At 49.7% G+C, this 25,608-nt stretch overlaps 3 protein-coding genes across 10 annotated transcripts in view; 2 read left to right on the top strand and 1 right to left on the bottom strand.

Annotated features, from left to right (window-relative positions):
• LOC115073545 (BSD domain-containing protein 1-like) overlaps positions 1–13,930 on the top strand; it is a 40,290-nt gene extending 26,360 nt beyond the window's left edge. For 5 of the 6 annotated variants that reach the window (XM_029572063.1, XM_029572062.1, XM_029572058.1 and 2 more), the window contains exons 6-11: positions 4,212–4,327; positions 4,625–4,693; positions 4,784–4,865; positions 11,035–11,463; positions 12,579–12,682; positions 13,046–13,930. In XM_029572063.1, coding sequence (XP_029427923.1) covers positions 4,212–4,327; positions 4,625–4,693; positions 4,784–4,865; positions 11,035–11,463; positions 12,579–12,682; positions 13,046–13,078 — 833 coding nt within the window. In that variant the 3' untranslated portion in view covers positions 13,079–13,930. The remainder of the gene's footprint in view (positions 1–4,211; positions 4,328–4,624; positions 4,694–4,783; positions 4,866–11,034; positions 11,464–12,578; positions 12,683–13,045) is intronic. The other variant, XM_029572064.1, reaches the window with a different exon arrangement.
• Positions 13,931–14,273: 343 nt separating this feature from the next.
• TSSK3 (testis specific serine kinase 3) lies at positions 14,274–17,847 on the bottom strand. 3 transcript variants are annotated; one of them, XM_029572066.1, is made up of 2 exons: positions 17,628–17,847; positions 14,274–15,232 (listed from the first exon to the last, which is right to left on the bottom strand). In XM_029572066.1, exons 1-2 carry the CDS (start codon positions 17,680–17,682, stop codon positions 14,565–14,567), a joined length of 723 nt encoding a protein of 240 aa, XP_029427926.1. In that variant the 5' UTR covers positions 17,683–17,847; the 3' UTR covers positions 14,274–14,564. The 3 variants fall into 3 exon arrangements, with proteins under 3 accessions (XP_029427926.1, XP_029427925.1, XP_029427928.1); XM_029572065.1 differs by having other exon boundaries at positions 17,538–17,845; XM_029572068.1 differs by lacking the exon at positions 17,628–17,847 and adding an exon at positions 15,598–15,822.
• A 13-nt stretch (positions 17,848–17,860) lies between these two features.
• On the top strand, positions 17,861–18,899 carry FAM229A (family with sequence similarity 229 member A). The gene is made up of 3 exons (XM_029572069.1): positions 17,861–18,181; positions 18,422–18,559; positions 18,645–18,899. Exons 2-3 carry the CDS (start codon positions 18,441–18,443, stop codon positions 18,745–18,747), a joined length of 222 nt encoding a protein of 73 aa, XP_029427929.1. The 5' UTR covers positions 17,861–18,181; positions 18,422–18,440; the 3' UTR covers positions 18,748–18,899.
• The last annotated feature ends 6,709 nt before the right edge of the window (positions 18,900–25,608 follow it).

The raw sequence follows: 25,608 nt of genomic DNA, 5'->3' as shown, positions 1-25,608 counted from the left end.
TTCCTAAAGTGGATGCGGCCGTCACGGCGATCGCTAAGCGCACGACCATTCCCATGACAGGAGGCGCAGCTCTCAAGGACCTCCAGGATAGGAAGCTGGAGCTTTTTCTCAAAAGAATTTTTGAGGTTTTGGCTCTTGGCGTCAGGGTGGCCGTCTGTAGTAGTCTAATGCAGAGGGCTACTCTTAGGTGGGTGCAACAGTTGCTCACAACTCAGGAGCTCCCCCTGAGGAGGCTGATCAGGCGAATCGTCTGGAGTCTGCCGTGGCTTATACTGCTGATGCCTTACATGATCTCCTTCGTACCTCCTCGCACACGATGGCCTCGGCGGTTTCTGCTAGGAGGCTTCTTTGGCTCTGCAGCTGGTCAGCTGACATCTCGTCAAAGTCGCAGCTGGGTTCCTTCCCATTTAAAGGAAAGTTGTTGTTCGGTGATGAACTGGAGCAACTTATCAAAGACTTGGGGGATAATAAAGTATACAAGCTCCCGGAGGACAAGCCTTGCTCTTCTTGGCCCTTTGGGTCATTTAGAGGGCGTTTTCGGGGTCAACATAGTGTTCGGACGGGTAGGGTTCCGTCCTTTGCTCCGAGGCAGGCGTCCACGTGGTCCCAGGCTTGGGCACATTCCTTTCACGGCAGACGACCTCCGCATGATGGAAACTCCCAAGGTTTCGCTACAAGCAAGGCTACCCAACGAAGGTGTGCTGGCCCATTCCTCCGTTCCGGAGATGGACGTCTTTCTGTTTCGCGAGGAATGGGTCAAGATCTCATCAGATCAGTGGGTTCTAAACATCATAGAACGTGGTTACGCTTTGGATTTTGCCCGCCCACTACGAGACCTGTTCTTGGTGTCTCCTTGCAGGTCCCAGACAAAGCAACAGCTGGTACTCCAGACCTTGGTTCGCTTGAAGGTCCTGGGAGCGATTGTCCCGGTCCCGCTGAGCAAACGTTCAACCGGACGATAATCCATTTACTTCGTGGTACCCAAGAAGGACTCCTCCTTCTGTCCAATATTGGATTTAAAGAAGGTCAACAGAGCACTTCGGGTTCCTCGTTTTCACATGGAGACGTTGAGATCCGTCATTGCGGCCGTCCACAAAGGCGAATTTTTGGCTTCTTTGGATCTGACAGAAGCTTACCTACATATCTGAATCCAGGAGAGTCATCAGATGTTTCTGCGGTTTATAATATTGGGCAAGCATTACCAGTTTTGGGCACTCCCGTTCGGGTTAGTGATGGCTCCTTGCGTTTTTACCAAGGTAATGGTGGTAGTGGCAGCAGCCCTCCGGCAAGAGGGAATACTGGTTCACTCATGCTTGGACGACTGGCTCATTTGGGTGAAGTTGGAGGATCTTTGCAAGGTGGCAGTTCAGACAGTCTTGCATCGTCTTCGCTCTCTCGGATGGATAGTCAATTTCACAAAGAGCCAATTGGTGCCTTCCCAGAGATTACAATTCCTGGGAGCCCGTTTCGACATTGCGGTGGGCAAGGTTTTTCTCCCACAGGACAGAATGATCAAGCTGATGTCTCAGGTGCACCGACTTTTGGCTCTCGCTTTGCCCAAGGTGTGGGACTATTTACAAGTTCTCGGATCTCTGGCGTCTACTCTGGAGGTAGTTCCCTGGGCGTTTGCTCATATGAGACAGTTAACAGAGGGCATTGCTTTCCCGCTGGGATCCCAAGTCAGAGGAGTTCCATTTGCCTTTGCCCCTCCTGATTCTCGCCAGGACCAGTCTCTCATGGTGGTTGGTTCCCGATCACATACTGAAGGGGATGGATCTAGAGAATCCCCAGTGGGTGATTGAGTGAAAGAATTTTCTCCTATTAGTCTTAAATGTGCTCTTGCTAACTTCATGGAGTGCTCCCTAGTCCTTTTGTTATGCGAAGTGTAAATAACCAATTTACATTTACCGGTTCAAGACCTCTCATGATCTTAAAGACCTCTACCATATCCCCCCTCAGCCGTCTCTTCTCCAAGCTGAACAGCCGTTACCTCTTCAGCCTTTCCTCATAGGGGAGCTGTTCCATCCCCTTTATCATTTTGGTCGCCCTTCTCTGTACCTTCTCCATCGCAACGATATCCTTTTTGAGATGCGGCGACCAGAATTGTACACAGTATTCAAGGTGCAGACTCGCCATGGAGCGATACAGAGGCATTATGACATTTTCCGTTTTGTTAACCATTCCCTTCTTAATTCCTAACATTGTTTGTTTGGTTTTTTTTTTAAGTGCTGCAGCACACTGAGCCGACGATTTCAAAGTATTATCCACTATGATGCCTAGATCTCTTTCCTGGGTGGTAGCTCCTAATATGGAACCTAACATCGTGAAACTACAGCAAGGGTTATTTTTCCCTATATGCAACACCTTGCACTTGTCCACATTAAATTTCATCTGCCATTTGGATGCCCAATCTTCTAGTATCGCAAGGTCTTCCTGCAATGTATTACAATCTGCTTGTGATTTAACTACTCTGAATAATTTTGTATCATCTACAAATTTGATAACCTCACTTATCGTATTCCTTTCCAGATCATTCATATATATATATATATATATATATATATATATATATATATATATATATATATATATATATATATTGAAAAGCACCGGTCCAAGTACAGATCCCTGAGGCACTCCACTGTTTACCCTTTTCCACTGAGAAAATTGTCCATTTAATCCTACTCTCTGTTTCCTGTCTTTTAACGAGTTTGTAATCCACGAAAGGACATCACCTCCTATCCCATGAATTTTTAGGGTTTTTTTAGAAGCCTCTCATGAGGGACTTTGTCAAATGCCTTCTGAAAATCCAAATACACTACATCCACCGGTTTACCTTTATCCACATGTTTATTAACCCCCTCAAAAAAATGAAGCAGATTTGTTAGCAAGACTTCCTTTGGGTTAAATCCATGTTGACTGTGTTCCATTAAACCATTTTGATCTTTAGAATAGTTTCCACTATTTTTCCTGGCACTGAAGTCAGGCTCACTAGTCTACAGTTTCCCAGATCACCCATGGAGCCCTTTTTAAATATTGGGGTTACATTGGTTGCCCTCCAGTCTTCAGGTACAATGGATGATTTTAATGATAGGTTGCAAATTGTAACTAATAGATCAGAAATTTCATTTTTTAGTTCCTTCAGTACCCTAGGATGCATACCATCCGGTCCAGGTGATTTCCTACTCTTTAGTTTGTCAATCTGGCCTACTACATCTTCCAGGTTCACAGTGATTTGATTCAGTTCTTCTGACTCATCACCCTTGAAAACAGTCTCCGGAACTGGTATCTCCCCAGCATCTTTATTAGTAAACACGGAAGCAAATAATTTAGTCTTTCTGCAATGGCCTTATCTTCCCTAAGAGCCCCTTTAACCCCCTCGGTCATTTCACGGTCCAACCGTCTCCCTCACAGGTTTCTTGCTTCGGATATATTTTAAAATTTTTATGAGAGTTTGCCTCTATGGCCAACTTCATTTCAAATTCTCTCTTTGCCTGTCTTATCAGTGTTTTACACTTGACAATGCTTATGCTTTACCCTTTTTTCTTCAGATGTATCCTTCTTCCAATTGTTGATTGTATTGCAGGCCTTTTGGAAGCCACAGGCAGGTTCCATGGGGAAAAACTCAGCAACTTCTTCTTTTTGGATGGGTGTAGGACTCTTCTGAGGTACCTGAAGGTTTCTAATGCCTTTCATAGATTGGATTATCTTTTTGTGTTTCGTGGTCAGATCAAAGGACATAAGGTGTCTATTGCTAGATGGATCCAAGGAATGATTGCATCAGTATATATCTGCAGGGGCCTTCATTTATCCTTGGGCCTGAGGGCTCCTTCTCCTCGAGCCCAGCTGCATCTTGAGGAGATTGCCAAATGGTTTTGCCACCGTAGATTGGTGAGGCAGTGCCTTGGACCTCACTGCATGTCTGTCTCCAGAAGGAGAGGCGTTTGGGGCAGGTCCATCAGGTTCCCACCCATTTTGAGGGGGCTTGGGTGCATCCTGTCTGGCTGGACTGGTTTGGATGATGTACCTTAAGTACTAGTGTATAGTAAAGCTTTTGTTCTGTCTCCATCTGCTGGTAGGTGGGAAAAATTCATTTGTCTGGACCGGTCTGGAAGGAAGCAAAATTAGGTAAGAACCAGTTTTTCCTTCATTGTAATGCCACATCCACTAGTGTAATATTCCTGTCAGCCTGTTCTGGCTTTCTTGCACAGGGCCCCTAGCACTGTTTGAAGCCTGGCTGGCACAGTGTAATCTGGAGGAGAAGGAGGGAGAAATTTCAGACTTGCTGGTGAACAGCCCTTCTATCCGGGCACTTTACACTAAAATGGTGAGTGTGGCATGCTCCCCACTAGCTCTGCTACATAGGACCAGACCCAGATTACGTGGCAGGAATCTAAAGAGATGGCCAGGTCCCTGTTCACCTATCTGTCCCCGGCTTGTTGCACTGCACCGTGCAGGACAGCTGCTGTCCCTCAGCTTATGGCCTTTTTTTTGTTTTTTAAATAAGATTGTATTGACTCGGAAAATAAAGCCTCCGTAAGTAGAGAGTTGCATGTCTATATCTGCAGTAGAGCTGCACCTGCTAAGGAGTCTGCCTCTGACAGCCTTTGTCTGACTTCTTCAGGTGCCAGCTGCAGTCTCCCATTCCGAATTTTGGCAGCGTTACTTCTATAAGGTTCATAATCTAGAGCAGGTGAGTTTGAATGGTTTGCAGGGAAGGAGGTGCCTTGGCTGCTCTGCCTGTACCTCAGCAGTGACCGCTTTCCCTCTGCTTGCTCCACAGGAGGAGGCTCGGAGGGTTGCTCTGAAGCAGAGGGCAGAGCAGAGTGTGCGTTTGGAAGACCCCAGTTGGGAGGAGGAAGAAGGTACGTGGGAGCAGTTACCCATAGGATGTCTCTTCCTGTGACAGGCGCCACGCTGATGGTGTTACTTTATTTCAACTCTTGCATTCCGCAAATCAGTGCAGATTCCAAATTAAAACATTCATAAATATACAAACTCATTCCTGGTCATACCCTAGATCAATCCAGACAAGTGGGTTTTGCATTCCTACCAGCAGATGGGAGGCAGAGAACTAAATTCTTTGAGGCACTGCTACAGAACCCAGGTGCCACCTGCAGTCCCTCAGCATTTCTATGTCTCCAGTAGATGGTGGAGGTGCAAACCTGCAGTCTGACATAAAAAGAAGGAAATAAGAGGAAGATCTAGAAGACGTGCTCCCTGAGGCGTTGGGCATCTCATGGACCATCCCTCAGGTGGAGCTGGGTGAGTGGGAGGGTTGGAGATCCCTGAGCTGCCTTACCTTGCAACATCAGAGGACTGAAAACCAGGGGTCCTACAGCCAGGAGTGGCAGGAAAGTACCCCTTTTAATATAATTATGACTGATTTTGGGCTGCTTTTTTTTTTTTTAAGAGACAGCTCAGCTATGTCAGGGCGTTGCAGGAAGGAGGTCACAGGAAGCGAGTTTTCTCGGCGCTCGGTAGAGGTGACTCCCCTTTCTTTCTCCTTCACGTGGCAGTGAGGCTCAGGGCAAGAATGGCAGAAGCCTCAGAGAGCAGAAGGTAATGTTGGGCCTGAGCAGCTAAACTCTGCTGCGTTCTCCTCGGAGTGTGCTGCCGCAGGGTAGGAAACCTCCATGGGAGCGTCCAGCAGCAGGAGATTCACATGGGCCCATCAGAGAGGCTCCTGGGGAGGCTGAAAGCGCAAAGGACAAGAGGTATGCATGCAGCAAGAAGCAGCCCAGCTCCCAGGGTGTCCAGAGATTCCCCTCCCCCACGGTCTGTAGGGGCTCACTCTGTGCTGGGGGATTAGGAGGAGGAAGGGGATCCTGAACAGGCCTTGGCAGGAGACTGGAGCAGTGATGTGGAGAAATCCTCTACAGAACTTGTTTTGCTCTTGTACAAGGCCTATCTAGCCAAGCGAGGAGCAGGAGGTAAGCGGCCCCTGGGCCTGAAACCTTAGATCTCTTCAAGGTCTTCTGAGATGGCTTGGCTGGAGGGTCAGAGGACCTGCTGTACCGTCCAGGAAGAGACAACTGCTCTGTGGCTTCGGAAGGTTCTGATGACCCACATGATGATCTGGGGGATGATTCAGGGGATGGACCCATGGATGTTGGTCCAGATGTGAGCAAGGAAGTAGATGGCTTGGAAGAGGTTCTGTTCACAGAAGGGGATGACCCTGGGGTGGTCATCTGTTCCGCAGGAAGGAATTGAGACTACTTATCACCCAGGTTCTGGAAGAGTTGGGGATTCAATTTGTCCAGAAGGAATCTGATAGAGTGGATCCAGTCCTGGATGGTCTTTGGGGACTGACAAAGGATTTTCTATTGCTGAAATTGGTGAGCCAGGAATGTGGTACTCCAGAGGCAGATCTCAAAGTATTCAGGGCAATGGCGAAGTTATATCCTTTGACGGAGGATAAGAACATAAGAACATGCCATACTGGGTCAGACCAAGGGTCCATCAAGCCCAGCATCCTGTTTCCAACAGTGGCCAATCCAGGCCATAAGAACCTGGCAAGTACCCAAAAACTAAGTCTATTCCATGTAACCATTGCTAATGGCAGTGGCTATTCTCTAAGTGAACTTAATAGCAGGTAATGGACTTCTCCTCCAAGAACTTATCCAATCCTTTTTTAAACACAGCTATACTAACTGCACTAACCACATCCTCTGGCAACAAATTCCAGAGTTTAATTGTGCGTTGAGCGAAAAAAGAACTTTCTCCGATTAGTTTTAAATGTGCCCCATGCTAACTTCATGGAGTGCCCCCTAGTCTTTCTACTATCCGAAAGAGTAAATAACCGATTCACATCTACCCGTTCTAGACCTCTCATGATTTTAAACACCTCTATCATATCCCCCCTCAGTCATCTCTTCTCCAAGCTGAAAAATCCTAACCTCTTTAGTCTTTCCTCATAGGGGAGTTGTTCCATTCCCCTTATCATTTTGGTAGCCCTTCTCTGTACCTTCTCCATCGCAATTATATCTTTTTTGAGATGCGGCGACCAGAATTGTACACAGTATTCAAGGTGCGGTCTCACCATGGAGCGATACAGAGGCATTATGACATTTTCTGTTTTATTCACCATTCCCTTCCTAATAATTCCCAACATTCTGTTTGCTTTTTTGACTGCCGCAGCACACTGAGCTGACGATTTCAATGTGTTATCCACTATGACGCCTAGATCTCTTTCTTGGGTTGTAGCACCTAATATGGAACCCAACATTGCGTAACTATAGCAAGGGTTATTTTTCCCTATATGCATCACCTTGCACTTGTCCACATTAAATTTCATCTGCCATTTGGATGCCCAATTTTCCAGTCTCACAAGGTCTTCCTGCAATTTATCACAATCTGCTTGTGATTTAACTACGCTGAACAATTTTGTGTCATCTACAAATTTGATTATCTCACTCGTCGTATTTCTTTCCAGATCATTTATAAATATATTGAAAAGTAAGGGTCCCAATACAGATCCCTGAGGCACTCCACTGTCCACTCCCTTCCACTGAGAAAACTGCCCATTTAATCCTACTCTCTGTTTCCTGTCTTTTAGCCAGTTTGCAATCCACGAAAGGACATCGCCACCTATCCCATGACTTTTTATTTTTCCTAGAAGCCTCTCATGAGGAACTTTGTCAAACGCCTTCTGAAAATCCATGTATACTATATCTACCGGTTCACCTTTATCCACATGTTTATTAACTCCTTCAAAAAAGTGAAGCAGATTTGTGAGGCAAGTCTTGCCCTGGGTAAAGCCATGCTGACTTTGTTCTATTAAACCATGTCTTTCTATATGTTTCCACTATTTTTCCTGGCACTGAAGTCAGGCTAACCGGTCTGTAGTTTCCCGGCTCGCCCCTGGAGCCCTTTTTAAATATTGGGGTTACATTTGCTATCCTCCAGTCTTCAGGTACAATGGATGATTTTAATGATAGGTTACAAATTGTTACTAATAGATCAGAAATTTCATTTTTTAGTTCCTTCAGAACTCTGGGGTGTACACCATCCGGTCCGGGTGATTTACTACTCTTCAGTTTGTCAATCAGGTCTACCACATCTTCTAGGTTCACCGTGATTTGATTCAGTCCATCTGAATCATTACCCATGAAAACCTTCTCCATTACGGATACCTCCCCAACATCCTCTTCAGTAAACACCGAAGCAAAGAAATCATTTAATCTTTCCGCGATGGCCTTATCTTCTCTAAGTGCCCCTTTAACTCCTCGATCATCTAACGGTCCAACTGACTCCCTCACAGGCTTTCTGCTTCGGATATATTTAAAAAAGTTTTTACTGTGAGTTTTTGCCTCTACAGCCAACTTCTTTTCAAATTCTCTCTTAGCCTGTCTTATCAATGTCTTACATTTAACTTGCCAATGGACGGAGAACAATTCCATGAGGAAAATTCCAACTGCCGGACAACTGATGACTCCATCTGGGCCTACCCCGACCCTATGCTGAATCACTGATGACTTTGCTTGGAACCATCTCAACCCTATGGCAGACCACCATTGACTCTATCTGAACCAGTCTTGACCTTATGCTGGACCACCAATGACTCCATCTGGATCTGTACTGATCCTACATTGGACCACAGAAGACTTTCCCTTGGTTCTTTTTCATGGTTTTTTGCAGGCATATAGCTGTCCATCAGGTTTTCTAGGCACATACTCCCCTCCCCCCTGCGATGTACAGATGATGATGGTGTTGGAGCTGGACCCTTTGGTATTGTCCACTTTTATTTTTAGGTCCATTCTGGGTCACCAGATTATCCCACAATCAACTGCCATGCCAGATCACCAGTATCTGTCTCTAAACCCCACTCGGTCCACACGAACTACCACCAATGACTATCCTATACCAGCAGGGTACAGTAGCTCAGGAGCTATATCCTATGTGGAACCTCAAAAGGTCTGTTGTCAACTGCCATGTCAGATCACCAATGAAAGTATCTGATCCCCATCCAGCCCATGCTGGACCACCATTGACAGTCTCTGAATAACTGGTCCATGCTAGATGACCAGTGACAGTCTTAGGAACCACCTCCCACTGAACAGCAACACAACCCAACTTGTGGATCTTCCTGAATGACATGTGAAGAGGTAAGAAGAAAAGATTTGCCTTATTGTAGATGATACTATGACCTTCAACAGAGTGGCTATGTCTGAAGGAGTAGAGAAAATGAAAAATTATTTAAGAAAACTTGAAGAATGGTCAAAGATTTTGCAACTGTGATTCAATGCCAAGAAGTGCAGAGTCATGTACCTGGGGTGCAGAAATCCAAAAGAGCTGTATGTGATGGTGGGGAAAAGACTATTATGCACGGACTGGGAGAGGGACCTTGGGATGATTGTGTCTAGCGATCTGAAGCCAGCCAAGCATTGCGATAAGGCAGTAGTAGCTAAAGCCAGAAGGATGTTGGGCTGCATAGAGAGAGGTATGACTAGCAGGAAAAGGAAAGTGATAATACCCTGGATTGGCCACTGTTGGAAACAGAATGCTGGGCTTGATGGACCCTTGGTCTGACCCAGTATGGCAATTTCTTAGGATGGGAATGAAGAGAAGAGCCATGGGCTCTTCTCTTCATTCCCATCCTAAGATGGGAATTACTGGAGTGGTGGCTACAACCTGGTGACTACTATCCTTACTCAATAAGCCTTCACAAGGTTAATGCAACTCCAACATTGCTCTCTGCTTCAACGGCAGGGGGAAATGTGGAAAAGAGGATTTGCATTCAGACAACAACCAACAGACAATGATCTGTGCAGTCTGGGTAAACAAGCATCGGGGTAACTTGCTTGATGCGGCGATTACTACCCTTAACCATTAAGCCTTCTGCTCACCTTTGAAGCAACTCCAACATTACTCTCTGCATCAAAGGCAGGAAACTTGAATCAAACAGTTACCAACAAGAGCCCTGAAACTGGTGGTGGTTGAAACAGATAAGTCTGGGAAAATAAGTGTGGGAGCTTGCTGGGCAGACTGGATGGGCCGATTGGTCTTTTTCTGCCGTCATTTCTATCTTTCTATGAGTGGGGACTGCAGGTGGCACCCCTGGGTTATGTAGAAGTGCCTCAACGTTTTTGTTCTCTGCCTTCATCTGCTGATAGGGATGGAAAAACCACTTGTCTGGACTGATCTGGGTATGTTCTGGAACAAAAATTAGCGGGTAAGAACCAATTTTCCTTTTTTACATTAGACGTATCCCCATACCATTTATTCTGTCAGGGGCTGTATTGAGCATGTGTCTGATGTTCTAACTGTGCTCGATCAACGCAGGCCTACTAACTTTTCAGCACATAGTGAGATCTCCGGGGAGTACCAGTGCTGCTGACACCCTTCAATTGTTCACATAGTAATATCGTCTCTTTCTGTTATCATTTACTAAGTTGCTCATTTTCTGTCCATACTACTAAGGTCACATCCCAGCTGCCAGCCACAGAACGTCTTCATCTGCAAGATTTCTCCTTAGTTTAGTTAGTTTATTTACTGATTTATTACTTGCTATCTCCAAGTACAATAAAACATACATAAATGTAAAATACAATAATGTAAAAAAAGACATAAAAATAATCAGAATATACAAGAATAACTAGTGCTTGCTGTCAGCTGAGAAGGCATGAATCATAATCACAAGAACTGAGTGCTTTTAAAATTGTTCAAACTGTGTTGTTAGACCAGAGATGCAATGGTTTTGGGAGTCTGTGCCATGCTATAGGATCTTTTATGGAAAATGCACACTCACGTACCTCAACCAGGTAAGCAAGCTTAGGTGGTGGAACCTCCAACGGTCCTTTGTGGGCAGACCTAGGTGCTCTAATTGGCTTATTTTCTCAAAGTTCAACCAGATTGGGTTAATCTTATCTCATAAATTAATGTATGGATCAAAAACCAGGGGAGGCCTGTGTATTCCCACATTTCCCAAGCCTCTGTAATTACCATTGCGTCCTCAATCCTGGTGTCGCCTGCCAGACCAATCTGGCTAGGTCAGCTTCTTCCTACTAAAGCTCTTTTCTTTCCACTTTGCAGAGGAATTTTTGGGGATGACAGCTTTATCTCAATTAAACTTGAAACATCTGCCAGAGAAGGACTTGTGTGCTGAGTCCCAGGTGAAAGAGCAGAGCAGCCCTTCACAGAGCAGTGACAGCACCTCGCCCGTGACACAGATTGCCAATCCAGTTGCCCCTACGCTTGCCACAGCAACAGGAAGCCAGAGGTTGCCAGAGGCGTCTGCAGAAGACCAACAGTTTGTACTAAAGATGGCAGAAGCGGGGCATGGCCAGCCTGACTACCAAGTGTCCCCTCTATCCTCAGAACGACTAGGAGTCCAAGAACAATCAGAGGCCAAAGCATTTAGCAGGACAGAGGCTCTGAAATTGGAGGGACCAACAGATCTGCGGGTATTTGAACTCAACTCTGACAGCGGAAAATCCACTCCGTCCAACAATGGCAAGAAAGGTAATAACGTACAGCCTAGAGCAAGAAAGGTAATAACGTACAGGCCTAGAGCAAGAAAGGTAATAACGTACAGTCCTAGAGCAAGAAAGGTAATAACGTACAGCCTAGAGCAAGAAAGGTGGTAACGTACAGTCCTAGAGCAAGAAAGGTAATAACGTACGTTCTAGAGCAAGAAAGGTAATAACGTACAGTCCTAGAGCAAGAAAGGTAATAACGTACAGGCCTAGAGCAAGAAAGGTAATAACGTACAGTCCTAGAGCAAGAAAGGTAATAACGTACAGCCTAGAGCAAGAAAGGTATAACGTACGTCCTAGAGCAAGAAAGGTAATAACGTACAGTCCTAGAGCAAGAAAGGTAATAACGTACAGTCCTAGAGCAAGAAAGGTAATAACGTACAGGCCTAGAGCAAGAAAGGTAATAACGTACAGGCCTAGAGCAAGAAAGGTAATAACGTACGTTCTAGAGCAAGAAAGGTAATAACGTACAGGCCTAGAGCAAGAAAGGTAATAACGTACGTCCTAGAGCAAGCTTAGAGGGGGTGCCCTCGCTGGGCTCTGGCGCTGTCTGGGCTGGTGCCGCCCTCGCTGGGCTCTGGCGCTGTCTGGGCTGGGGGTGCCGCCCTCGCTGGGCTCTGGCGCTGTCTGGGGTGCCCTCGCTGGGCTCTGGCGCTGTCTGGGCTGGGGGTGCCGCCCTCGCTGGGCTCTGGCGCTCTCGTTGGGCTCTGGCGCTGTCTGGGGTGCCCTCGCTGGGCTCTGGCGCTGTCTGGGGTGCCCTCGCTGGGCTCTGGCGCTGTCTGGGGTGCCCTCGCTGGGCTCTGGCGCTGTCTGGGCTGGGGGTGCCGCCCTCGCTGGGCTCTGGCGCTGTCTGGGGTGCCCTCGCTGGGCTCTGGCGCTGTCTGGGCTGGGGGTGCCGCCCTCGCTGGGCTCTGGCGCTGTCTGGGCTGGGGGTGCCGCCCTCGCTGGGCTCTGGCGCTGTCTGGGGTGCCCTCGCTGGGCTCTGGCGCTGTGGGGGGTGTTCTCTGTTAGTTCACACTCTTCCATGTGTCGTGGGGTTATTGTGGACGGGAGGGGGGCAAGAGAAGGCAGAAATGCAGATCTCCCTGCCTTCTTCCCTAGGTTCCAGCACTGATATCAGTGAGGACTGGGAGAAGGACTTTGACTTGGACATGACGGAAGAGGAGGTGCAGCTGGTCCTGTCCAAGGTGGAGGTAGCCGGAGAGGTGGGTTCTCCGCGCGCGTCCGAACGGCTCTAGGCCTTTGTTTATTTTAAAACCTTGTATTCTGCAGCTTCCAAGCTCGATCCATTCATAAAATGCAGATAATAAAACCGATCCATGCTTAAAAGTTCATGGTTACAACACTTGCGCCTCTCTCTAAAAACAAAGAAACAAAACCAAGTTTTCAACTGCTTTTAAAAGGCACCCGAGTCTTCCTCCTGTGCGAGTGCTCTGGGCCGCGTTTCCCCAGCGGGCTCTGCGGAGCCTTATAGCAGAGGATTGTAAAACGCATGCAGGCCTGGGGGGGGAGCAGCAGGAGAAGGCTCCTGTGCTTAACTCTCTCTCTCTCTCTCTCTTTCTTTGTAGCTGGAGGATGAAGACTGGGAGGACTGGGAGTAACAGCAGCGCCGGTCCTCTCCACTCTCCCCTTTGTGACTGTGCAGCAGAAGTACTGGCGGCGTCCCCTCGGTGCTAGGGGTGAGAGGGTCTCTTCTGGCTCGCGTGCGGACGAGGGACCTGAACGTAAGCCGCTCGTGGCTCCTTTCACCTCTGGACCATTTCCTGCCTCCCCTAAGGGATGTTTGAGTAAAGAAAGTGGGAAGGAGAAGTAACACTATTTCTTTGTTCTGGCTACGGTGCCCCCGGGCTCTAAGCTGCTCCTGGCTTGTGCTTGGCCGAGGGAGGTTGTCTTCCAGCAGGGCACGCAGGGTCAGTGTGGGGTGACGTTTCCAGCAGCCTGGGCCCTTTCCTGGACCCTATCACCCTGGGCTTATAAGAGCGGTGTTCTGCCTCCGTTATCTCCTCACATGAGAAGCTAAAAGTGCTGCCTCTGCCCCTGTTTATTTCCAGGTCTTGTGTACTTCTCTTTACCTCTCTTCCGCCAGCCTCGTGCTGGCTGTAAGAGACGGAGAGGAGGGGGGTGGCACGCGTTCTGCTATGGGGATTTGTTTTTGTACAGTGCTGGATGCGATTCCTAATGCCTCCTGGATTGCAGGACAACTCTCTCAGAGCTGAATGCTGTTCTTTACTTATTTAAGTGCTGAACACTTTTTTTTTTCTGCTATTGTAAGTTGCTTTAGTCTCTTAAAATTTGTTTGTGCAATATTCTCTATTTTAATTACAGTGCATTGCCTGAGACCCTTGTAGCTGAGTATAAATGCGAGGGTAATGGCTGTTAGTTTTATAATTAAAACTTTCTCTTAAGTCTTTTACAAACCTTGCAATTAACAACTATTAAAGAAATTGCAGTCAGTCCTCTGTTTTTTTTCCCCCTTTGGTCTGAATGGACCCAGATGGGAGGGGTGTGGTGCTGAGGGGGAAGTGGACATCTCCTTCCTGCAGGTGCCGTAGGTTGCCTTCTGTCAGGGGGGGGGGGGGGAGAAGGAGGTGACGGGGGCCAGAAGAAGGTCACGGGGTGTGGTGCTGAGGGGGAAGTGGACATCTCCTTCCTGCAGGTGGTGTACGTTGCCTTCTGTCAGGGGAGGTGACGGGGGCCGGAAGGAGGTCCCCACGGCTGTTGTTTTACATTTCAAATACCAGGTCTGGTCTGCCTTGCTGTCAGTCCTGTCCAGCGCAGCTGCTTTTAGAAGGGGCGTGGGCTGCTCTCAGGTACCCAGAGAAGTAAACAAAAAATCAAGGGTTTTGCATTCCCAACAGCTCTTTTTTTTTTTTATTTATAAAGAAAATCACCATCCCCCGTGTCTGATAGCTGCTGATGGTGTGGGGTGGGGGGGCAGGACTGAGTCTGCTGTTCTTTCAGCCCCTGCACTCCTCAGCAGGGTGAGAGGGGAGGGGATGGGGGGGGAAGGGGGGGAGTTCAGGGAAAAGAGGAAAAGGGGTTGAGAATAGACTTAAAGCTCCCTGCTTTGGGGAACAGGGAAGCTGTTCATAAAGGGGCAGTAAACCACGCGTGACAGCTCACGTCTTCGATGGATGGTCTCAGGATCATGTCTGGCTCCAGCAGCCTGCGGAGCAGGTCCTGGCAGGGGCCGGACAGGCCCAGGTGCCTGGGGATGGAGACGCCCTTCTGCTGCTGCCACAGCATCTTGGGGATGTCGGTGTCGTCGAAGGGTTGGGCGGCACACAGCATGACGTACAGCACCACCCCCAGGCTCCAGATGTCCCCTTTCCGGCTGTCGTAGGGCACCCCTTGCAGAACCTCTGGCGCAGCGTAGGCCGTGCTGCCGCAGAAGGTGCGACTCAGTTCTGTGTACGACAGGGGCAGCAAGGTGGCGAAACCGAAGTCTGTCAGCTTCAGGTAGCTCTCCTTGTGAAGCAAAGCGTTCTCACACTTCAGGTCCCTGTGGGCCACCCCGTGGCTGTGGCAGTAGCGCACGGCCTCCACCAGCTGGTAGAAGAGCATCTTGGCACGACTTTCGGACAGGGGACCACTCTGGAGAACACAGTCGAAGATGTCCCCACCTTCTGCCAGCTCCATGACCAGGTAAATCTTACCATCGTCCGACTCCAGCGTCTCATAGACCTGGATAATGTTCTTGTGCTTCAGTCGTCTAACGATCTGCAGCTCCCGCGGCAGGAATCGCTGGATAAACTCTGCGGGAAGAGGCGAGAGAGGCGGGTTAGTGCTGCAGCCTGCCACAACTCCCGTTAGTGGGGACTAAGTGTCAATGGTAAAAACCCTTCCCTAATCTGATTTGCTATGGGAAGCCCCGTCCTGCTAGGATAGTGTGGATGCAGGTTAGCCTGGCACCCACTGCAAAAGGGATTAGTGGGTCCAAAATGCACGTAGCTAATAGCCTCAGGCTCAAAAAATAGAAGTTACTGCTTTTCTCTCATTCCTCCCCCCTTAGTATTGGCCCAACAACTAAGTAAGAGGAAGCAGCATGGAAAAACAAACCTCTTGAGAGGGGTCAGGGTAGGAAAAGGGACACAATTTATAGAGCAGTTGTCTTCCTAACCTGTGCACAGCCCCTTCTCCTGGGTGCTTGATGCCATGGACAAGCTAGGGATGCACAATTTATCCCTAGTGCATCATTTTTTGCAGGGTGGCTCCTTTCCCTGTTGTAGCCAGCACCTTTTAAATAAATGCATGTTTTTGCACTGGATAGTCTAGTGGCCCCAGCAAGTGAACTAATGCGTACTTTATTAATAGGGCCTTGCCAGTTACTACCAGCAACCTCGCAAACGTGTTCCATATCCTATAGAACCTGCCTTCCCCAGTAATGAAGTATAGAAAAGCCCGAGCTACGCTGCAGGCCTGGTGCGAGCTACGCTGCAGGCCTGGTGCCAGCTCCTGCAGCAATGTGCAGGTCTGCGCTGCTCTTCGCTAGCTGCAGGTTTGCCAGTGCTTTACACTTCTCTTACTCCTGGGTGCTCTTTTGCTAGCTCTGAACTTGGACAGAAAGTGAACAGTGCCCGAGGCCTTCCCAGATTCCGGTCCTGTGCCCCATATAGGCCATGGTGGTGGTGGGGGTATCTGGGGGCATCTTCCCCCCCCCCCCCTGCACACGGGCTCACTGATAGGAGAGACCACCATCTAATTACAAATAATCATTACCCAAAGCAATCCATGTCCGTGCAGGGATTGAGCAAGGAGGCCTGGGCTGCCCCCAGCCGGGGGGGGGGGGGTGCTTTCTCTAGTGCTGCCCCCAGCCGGGGGGGGGGGGGGGTGCTTTCTCTAGTGCTGCCCCCAGCCGGGAGGTGGAGGGGGGGTGCTTTCTCTAGTGCTGCCCCCAGCCGGGGGGGGGAGGGGGGGGGGGTGCTTTCTCTAGTGCTGCCCCCAGCCGGGAGGTGGAGGGTGAGGGTGCTTTCTCTAGTGCTGCCCCCAGCCGGGAGGTGGAGGGGGAGGGTGCTTTCTCTAGTGCTGCCCCCAGCCGGGAGGGGGGGGAGGGGTGCTTTCTCTAGTGCTGCCCCCAGCCGGGAGGTGGAGGGGGGGGAGGGGTGCTTTCTCTAGTGCTGCCCCCAGCCGGGAGGTGGAGGGGGGGAGGGGTGCTTTCTCTAGTGCTGCCCCCAGCCGGGAGGTGGAGGGGGGGAGGGGTGCTTTCTCTAGTGCTGCCCCCAGCCGGGAGGTGGAGGGGGGGAAGGGTGCTTTCTCTAGTGCTGCCCCCAGCCGGGAGGTGGAGGGGGGGGGGGGTGCTTTCTCTAGTGCTGCCCCCAGCCGGGAGGGGGGGGGGGGGAGGGGTGCTTTCTCTAGTGCTGCCCCCAGCCGGGAGGTGGAGGGGGGGAGGGGTGCTTTCTCTAGTGCTGCCCCCAGCCGGGAGGTGGAGGGGGGAGGGGTGCTTTCTCTAGTGCTGCCCCCAGCCGGGAGGGGGAGGGGGGGGGTGCTTTCTCTAGTGCTGCCCCCAGCCGGGAGGGGGAGGGGAGGTGCTTTCTCTAGTGCTGCCCCCAGCCGGGAGGTGGAGAGGGGGGTGTGCTTTCTCTAGTGCTGCCCCCAGCCGGGAGGGGGGGGGGTGCTTTCTCTAGTGCTGCCCCCAGCCGGGAGGGGGGGATGTGCTTTCTCTAGTGCTGCCCCCAGCCGGGACGGGGAGGGGAGGTGCTTTCTCTATTGCCTCCGAGCAGGCCCTGCCGTGGCCTTTCTGCTGCTCTGCTGCCGGGGTTTCATGGCTGCACCAGGTCGGCTCCCTGCTCGCCCAGCGCCAGATATTTGCTGGGGCGGGGGGCACCGTCCTGCCAGCCTGGGCCCCTGCTCTGCATTGAATGGTGCAAGGTCAGGAGGTGAACAACAAACAAACAAACAAACTCGTGACCATGGAAGCAGCTCCGGCTGCCGGCGACCGAGCAGCAGCCCCTCCCCCTCGCCCCTCCCCCTCCTCCTCCCCCCTCCACGTCAAACGCCCGGTCCTAGCGTCCCCGGCCAGGTGGCAAGGGAGAGGAGATCCCCGGGCCGGGCGCCGCTTACCTTCCGGTCCTTCCATCTTGTCTATAATTTTTATGGCCACTTTTCTCTGGTGTTTGGTGCAGAAAGCCTCTTTGACTTTGGAGTAAGTACCTTCGCCGATGGTTTTCCCAAGCTGGTAGCCATTGGCTAGCAGAAAGTTATCCATGCTGTCTCCTCCTCCTCCTCAGCAGGTCCCAGTCCTTCCAATCCCGGTCACCATGTCACCTCCGAGTCTAAGATTTCATCGTTCTCTCGCCTCCTCCGGACCTCCGCCAGCTTTCTCCGCACATGAAAGCATTCCCAGGGCAGGAGCCCCCGGGGCCGCTGCAAGCTGCAGCCGCCACCTTTGTGATGTAAAGCGGGAGGTGCACAAAACCTGCAGGGGGCGCCCTCCAAATCCTGCCCCGCGGGGGCGGGGTGAAGCGGCGCAGGGGCGGGGCCCAGCCCCGCGGGGGAGGCTCTCCGCGCCGCGGTTCCCATCGCGCAAAGGGAGCTGGGGCCGGCGCCGGCAGGAGGTGAAGCCGGCAGCCGATTGTGATGTCAGGGCTGAGCTCTTAGCCCCGCCGCGCCGTCGCTTCCTCTTCCCTCCCCCACACTGTGCCATTGGCCTGAGCTAAGTCTGCAGCGAGGGCTTCATCCCTGGGACCCTCCCCGGCAGGACTCGGGTAAGCGCCGGCTGCAGACCCTCCCCAAATGTTTACAAATGCCCAAGATGCAGAGAAGGGAAGGAAGGATTCAGGCCCGGGGCAGGGGAAAGAGGGCCAGGCTGACCTTTGCACCTCAGGGGCAGGCTCCAGGGGAAAGAGGGCCAGGCTGACCTTTGCACCTCGGGGGCAGGCTCCAGGGGAAAGAGGGCCAGGCTGACCTTTGCACCTCAGGGGCTCAGTTGCGCTTTTTCTCCGCAGGTGGGGCTGGGAATCGGACATGAGCTCCCAGGAGAACCCTCCAGCTCGCAGGTTCCCCATTGAGGCTGGAGACTCCAGGAGCCTGTCAACTCCGCAGGAGAACCAGGAGCCAGCAACCTCTGGGTACACACCAGTCAGGTAAGGAGCCCAGCAGTGCCCGCCCTGGCAGCAAGGCCTGGGGGCAGAGGGTAAACACTTGCTGTTCTCTTGCCCCTTTCTGCAGGCCTCTGAGAAGATGCCCAGGCTGCCACTGTCTGACCCTGCTTTACATTCCGATCGATGTCTACCTTGCCATGGGTCGGAACCCGGGGGCGCCTGCCACGTGAGCACAGAGAGTGGCCTGAGGAGGCGGCAGGGCTGAGTGCTGGGGCTGAGGAGGGGGCCACGGGGAGCTGGCCACACCAGCAGCCACTGAACAGCAGAAGAGACAAGACGACCGTGTACATTCTAATAAAAGGACGCGTTGCAATGTTTTCTATTCCGGGCTGTGGGTAATGTATATTTCCTTCACATCGGTGCAGCGCGGGATGAGGAAACCCGGACTTGAAAACGTTTTTCAGAACTCCTTGTCAGGGCTTCAGCAACCCTCTGCCTATTTATTTTACTTCTAAAATTAAAGAAATAAGATAATTGTTGAAAATTAATAATCAGCTATTGCCATTAGTATACATTGGAAAAATGTAAGTAGAAAATTGTAGACAAGTTTACTTCCAGCTGAGCTGTTGGTGGGATGGCGCCATATGTCAAGGGCATAGTGAGGGAAAATAAGAAAGAGCCAAGCACTGGCAAACTGGATGTGAAACATCAATAAAGCAGGAGGCGAGACCTGGCAAAAAGGCAAAAACGAATATAAAGAAAAACTTGAGGATTCAAGTACATCAAGTGTAAGAAACCTGCAAATAAATTAGATAATTTGATGTCCCGAGATAATAGAGGCTAATAGAGGATTTATGCATTGCAGAAAAATGAATGGAATTTGTACTGTGATCTTCTTTGTAGAGAATGCCGGAACATTCTTTGCAGGTGAAGATTAAGAATGTGGAGAAAATTAATAAACTAAATAGTAGCAAATCACCAGGACCTGATGGCTGAGTCCAGTTGTCAATGCCCATAGCGAGGCCCCAGCCCCTAAGAGACCTGGCCAAAGCCGGTTCCCATTGCCAGGGCTCGGGCCTGAGGCTGGGTCCATGTGAAGCTGGGTCTCATCGCTGAAGCCCAGGCACTAGTCCTAAGCTCAGCACCAGGTCAGATACAGCACCCAACGCCGGGGCCAAGGCTGGAGGCGCTAATCCACTCCTTAATGCAATAGGGGGATTAGCGCTATCTAACCCGCATCGGACGGACGTGGAGTGAATGCAGTAGCGCTCATAATATGCAAATGCATGTGTGCGCCTATTACTCATTCACTCCGCATGCAAAAAAAAAAGTGTGCGTCTCGGACGCGCATTTTGCGCTCAGCTATTAACGCCTGCCTGGAGCAGGCGTTAATAGCTGAGCGCAGGTAAAAGAAGTACAGAAAAGCTGAAAAAACTGCTTTTCTGTACTTCTTTTCTTAAGTAAAAAAACCCAAAACTTTTCAGCGCCCGCTTTCCATGCTTTTTATTGCATTGGCCCCAAAATTTGTAAACTAACATAGCTTACTAAAAATAAACAACGACAAGCAAGGAATGAAGTCATCAACAGCCAACGATAATTTACTTGGAATAATATAGAAACAAAATAAAGCAGCAGAGGTCTTGGTCCCATCACCAAGGCCAAGGATGACAGCAGGGTGGGCCAAGGTCCTGATGCTGAGCCCCAAGCCCAGCCTGACCAACACTGGACCCTATCACCGAGTCCCAGGCCCAGGCCAACACCAAGGCCCAGTCAAGGCCTGGTCCTGTCGCTGAGACCCGGGCCTAGGATCAGATCTTCTGCCATTTTCTTCGGGACGATGCCGTCCGCGGGAAGGATGCACCACAGGGATATTATTTTGGTGCCTTCCTCCTGAGCAGATGTACAATATTATTGTGTGGCCATTATGGCTTGGGGGGAGGGGGGCGTATATGAAAGAGGTCTACAGAATCATAAAAGGACTTGAACAGGTAAATGTGAAACGATTATTTACGGATAATAGAAGGACTAGGGGGCACTCCATGAAGTTAGCATGGGGCACATTTAAAACTAATCAGAGAAAATTCTTTTTCACTCAACGCACAATTAAACTCTGGAATTTGTTGCCAGAGGATGTGGTTAGTGCAGTTAGTGTAGCTGGGTTCAAAAAAGGTTTGGATAAGTTCTTGGAGGAGAAGTAAATTAACTGCTATTAAGCAATAAGTAATAGCAACTGTTTGTTGCTGGCATTGGTAGCATGGGATTTATTTAAATTTTGGGTACTTGCCAGATAGTTGTGACTTGGATTGGCCACTGTTGGAGACAGGATACTGGGCTTGATGGGCCTTTGGTCTGACCCAGTAATGGATATCTTATGTTCTTACGTATTCATCCTAGAGTTCTGGATGAGCTAAAATATTAAATTGTAGAGCTGCTACTGGTAATCTGCAAGCTATCATTAAATTCTGCCATTATCCCCGAGGACTGGTGGGTAGCCAATGTCATGCCAAGCAAAATGGTGGAAGCTATTGTTTGGAACAAAATTATGGATAAGAACCAGTGTGGATTTAACAAAGGGAAGTTTTGTCTGACTATTAAAAATTCATCAGCTCTACATTAAGTGAATGTTACTTCAAGCTGCACCTCGACGATTTCAGATCAGTACTACAGTCTCTCATCCTATCTAAATGAGACTACACAAAGGCCTTCCCAAGAACTCTTTAGCCCCACTACAATTGCTGCAAAACGCCACTAACAAAGACCCGCAAAAGCGAGCATATTACCGCCATTCTTAAACTCCTCCACTGGCTTCCTATAGTCTCCAGGATGCACCTCAGACTCTCTCACTCATACACACCCCAAGCATGCATTCGTTTAATGATTCATTACACTTTCGTTCCTCTACCAGACTCACCAGAACGCAGCAACTTTGCACTCTACAAACACCCTCGCCTAAACTCAGGCAGCCGCTCCCCATCCGTGCCTACCGACTTACCCCTAAACTCAGGCGGCCGCTCCCCATCCGTGCCTACCGACTTACGCCTAAACTCAGGCGGCCGCTCCCCATCCGTGCCTACCGGCTTACGCCTAAACTCAGGCGGCCGCTCCCCATCCGTGCCTACCGGCTTACGCCTAAACTCAGGCGGCCCGCGGCATCCCAATCCTTTGCCTCTACCGAGCTTACGCCTAAACTTCACGGCGGCCCGTCCCCATCCGGTGCCTACCGAGCTTACGCCTAAACTCAGGCGGCCGCCCCCCATCCGTGCCTTACGGCTTACGCTCCTAAACTCACGCGGCGCTCCCCATATCAGTGCCTAACCGACTTACGCCTAAACTCAGGCGGCCGCTCCCATCAGTCTGCCTACCGCTTACCCCTAAACTCAGGCGGCCGCCTCCCCATCCGTGCTACCGGCTTACGCGCCTAAACTCAGCGGCGCTCCCCACAGTGCCTACCGGCTCGCCTAAACTCAGGCGGCCGCTCCCCATTCCGTGGCTACCGCTTACGCCTAAACTCAGGCGGCCGCCCCATCCGTGCCTACCGGCTTACGCCTAAACTCAGGCGGCCGCTCCCCATCCGTGCCTACCGGCTTACGCCTAAACTCAGGCGGCCGCTCCCCATCCGTGCCTACCGACTTACGCCTAAACTCACGCGGCCGCTCCTCATCCTTGCCTACCGGCTTACCCCTAAACTCAGGCGGCCGCTCCCCATCCGTGCCTACCGACTTACGCCTAGAGCACTGTCCAAAGAAATGTAAACAAAACTCAAGCAAGCTTACCCCGAGACCTGCCCTACTTCTCCCACCTCTTAATCCTCCTTTTCCTTAGTGTAACTAGCAAAGCGAATCCTTCTGACTCAACTGCTAAATGTAAATAATTTCACTACTTAGCCCTATTCTGAAACGCTGGACTTTGAAATGTAAGCTCCCTTCTTTACAATTCCCACCACCCTATTCCCCCTTGTACCCTCAAATATGCCTTTCTCATGCTCCTAGTGCATTCCCAGCATCCTCTACCCCAATAGCGATATCATTACGGTATCTGCGTCAGGACCTGTGCGCAAAAAAATCCAAACACAGCCTCAAGACCTGGCGCCACCTCCCTGTAATTACCCCCCATTAACTTTACCCCTACCGTATCTCTTCCTCCCCCCCAGCAGTCTCAGTGAATTTCCCGAACGCGTTTTCCCCCTGTATTTACCCTCCCCCAGGCGTTTGCCCAGTTTATGTGGGCCTTCCCCCTTGCCTGTAATATATAATCGCCCTCTGCATAGTTAACTTTTTTCTGTTCCATTTTATTCCTTATCATCTTCCTACATTTTGTTACCTGTTAATGTGAAGCCTTTTGCTGTATTAAGTTACCTGTAAACTGAGGTGATGTTCCTAGCGAAGCTCGATATAGAAAAATGCTTAAATAAATAAATAAATGATCGCATATTTAAGGATTATCAGAATTGCCAGATTTTAATGACCCTATTATATTTACCAAAATATCCCCTTTTTTCTCTTTGTTTCCCCCTGTTCAAAATCAGTTGAATTGTAAAGCCTGATGCTGCATTCCTGTTTCATGGAAACCAATGAGATGTTACTAACAAACGTTGGTATATAAAAAACGTCAAATAAAGAAATAAAAGTATTAGAATTCTTTGAAAGTATAAATAAACATGTGGCTAAGGCTAAGGATGAAAAAGAAAAAAAAAAAAAAAGAAAGAAAGGAAAGAAGCAGCGATGTAAGTGCTGCGATCGTTAGACCCGCCCCCCCCATGACATCACTAACATCGGACAGTTAAGACAGCCTCAACACCAGGCGTCGCTCGCCAAAGGCGCTCTCCCCTCTTTGCACCCCTTCGTGCAAACCTTTGTGCATATATAAAAATTTATTTTTATGTTTCCTTTGTTAACTAAGCTGTTTCATTGTATTCGACTAAGGAATTTTTTCCTGCTTTTTCTGTTTCACTGTAAACCGGCATGATTTGCATTTAATGCAAGAATGTCGGTATATAAAAGTTAAAAATAAATAAATAAATAAAATGAGCCGCTGACCCTAGTATGGGTTATCTGTAAGGGGGCAGAAATGGGATTCAGGCTTTCATGAACTATCCAGCGTTGCCATCTTCCCGCTCCCCAAGCTCCCTGCCTTCCTCTCACTCATCCACCACTTCCCAAAAACTGAAGGCTATCCTTCAGGCAAGCTCGGTTTGCTAAGGCTGCAGCCTGCTGAAATTCCAATGTTGTTTTATTTTTCTGCTCGTAACTGCCTCACACACGATGGAAAAAAACTACAACCAAATATTAGCCCCAGACCTGAAGGCATGGAAGTAAAAGCCGGGACCCCCAAGAGCATGAGGCACAGCGGATCAGACCCAGGGGTCAATGCAATATCGTACGCACAGGTTACCCCGTGATTGGATGCGCGTCCATATCCCCCGATGCAAAAGGGGGCTTAGCATGCAATAGCACTCATCACATGTAAATGCCATGTAGACGAAGCTATTGGCTATTGCCCCCGATGTGCACGTTTTTACATGCAAGAATTAACGCCAGTCCCAGAGATGGCTTTACGTCTTGACGTGCACAAAAATTACTGCTTTTCTGTGGTTCCTCCTACTTAGTATTGGGACGATAGGCAACAGCCTGAAAAGAACTTGACAGTGGTCAGGTTAGGAAAATGGACACTCAGTTTATGAATGTCCACTTTCCTAACCTGCGCACAGCCACGGATCCGCTAGGGATGCACAATTTATCACCAGCGTGGCAGCTCCTTTGCCTATTGCAGCAGGAGCCTGGGAGAGGGGGATGTGCACACATTGAAAAATCCTGCACCCAGGGTGGACGCGTGTTGGATTGTGCTTGATACTGCATCGGCCCAGCGGTTTTTGCCACTGAAATGAGACAGAGATAGGGGTGGGAGGGAGGTAGACCTGCCAGCAATCATCAGGTTTTCAGTAACCATTTTTTTGAGTGGATTTGCTGTATAATGGGGTCTTCAGTTAAAAAAACATAATTGTGTTTTCCCTTTCACTTGCCTTTTACTCATGGGGCATTTGCCTGCCATTAGTTTATTGCAAGATAGGGAACTCTGGTCCTTCAGAGCCATCGACAGGTTTGGTTTTCAAGATATCCTGAGAGAGCTTTACATGCACTGCCTGCAGTCTATGAAAATCCATCTCCTGCTCATTCATTCTGGATGTCCTTAGAACTGGACCTCCCCTGGCTTATGCTTTTTCACACCTGACTAAAAGAAAATCTGTGCTAAAATGAATGCGGGTTTCAACGTGTGTCTTACCACATCAGCCCCATGGTGTCTCTGAATTTCAGAAGGCATTTGACAAAGATCCTCCTGAGAGAGTAAATTAAAAAGTCACGGGATGGTAGGCAGTGTCCTGTTGTGGATCAGTAACTGGGTAAAAGAGAGCAGGACTGAATGGTCCGTTTTCCCAAGAGTGGAGTACTCCAGGGATCTGTACTGAGACCAGTTAAGTTATTCATTAATGTTCTGGAAAAGGGAGCAATCTGCAGAGAGCACAAAATAATTCAGTAGTTAAAACCTGAGCAAACGGAGTGCAGGAGGATCATGCAAAATTGGAAGATGGGGAGGCAAGACCCCACCCGCATGAAGGAGGAGGGTAGAGAGTGAGCGATGGGAAGGGGAGAGTAACATAGAGGGGAATGGGGTGAGCAGGGCTTAACTTGTGAGGGAAGGGGGTGGAGGGCAGGCTTCAGAGGCAGCGCAGCAGGAGGGGCTGAGGCTGAAGCACCCAGGAGCCAGCAGTCACCCTGCTCTCCTCTCTTGTTCTCCCTCCCCTGCACGTTATGTCTCCTGTACTGCAGAGAACAGAAGGGGAAGGGGTGATACTGAAGCAGACACTGCACAGAACAGAGGCACAAAAAGGCTTGAATTAGCAGAAGCAATGCCAATTCTCAAGGCTTCATCCCTGGTCGTGACGAATGGCACCACTGCTCACAACTTTCAAACTTGTGCTGATTCAATCCCTTTCTGTCTCCATTACTGAGGGCTTAATGTCTGATAAAAAAACAACAACCCGAGGACGCACTCTGGCACCTGAGAAAGCAGAGCTGAACCGGCAGTGTTTATCA

The sequence above is a fragment of the Rhinatrema bivittatum genome, chromosome 11, assembly GCF_901001135.1.
Source record: "Rhinatrema bivittatum chromosome 11, aRhiBiv1.1, whole genome shotgun sequence".
NCBI lineage: Eukaryota > Metazoa > Chordata > Amphibia > Gymnophiona > Rhinatrematidae > Rhinatrema > Rhinatrema bivittatum.
Note: the sequence above shows the minus strand (reverse complement) of the source record. Positions and strands in the feature narration are given on the sequence as shown.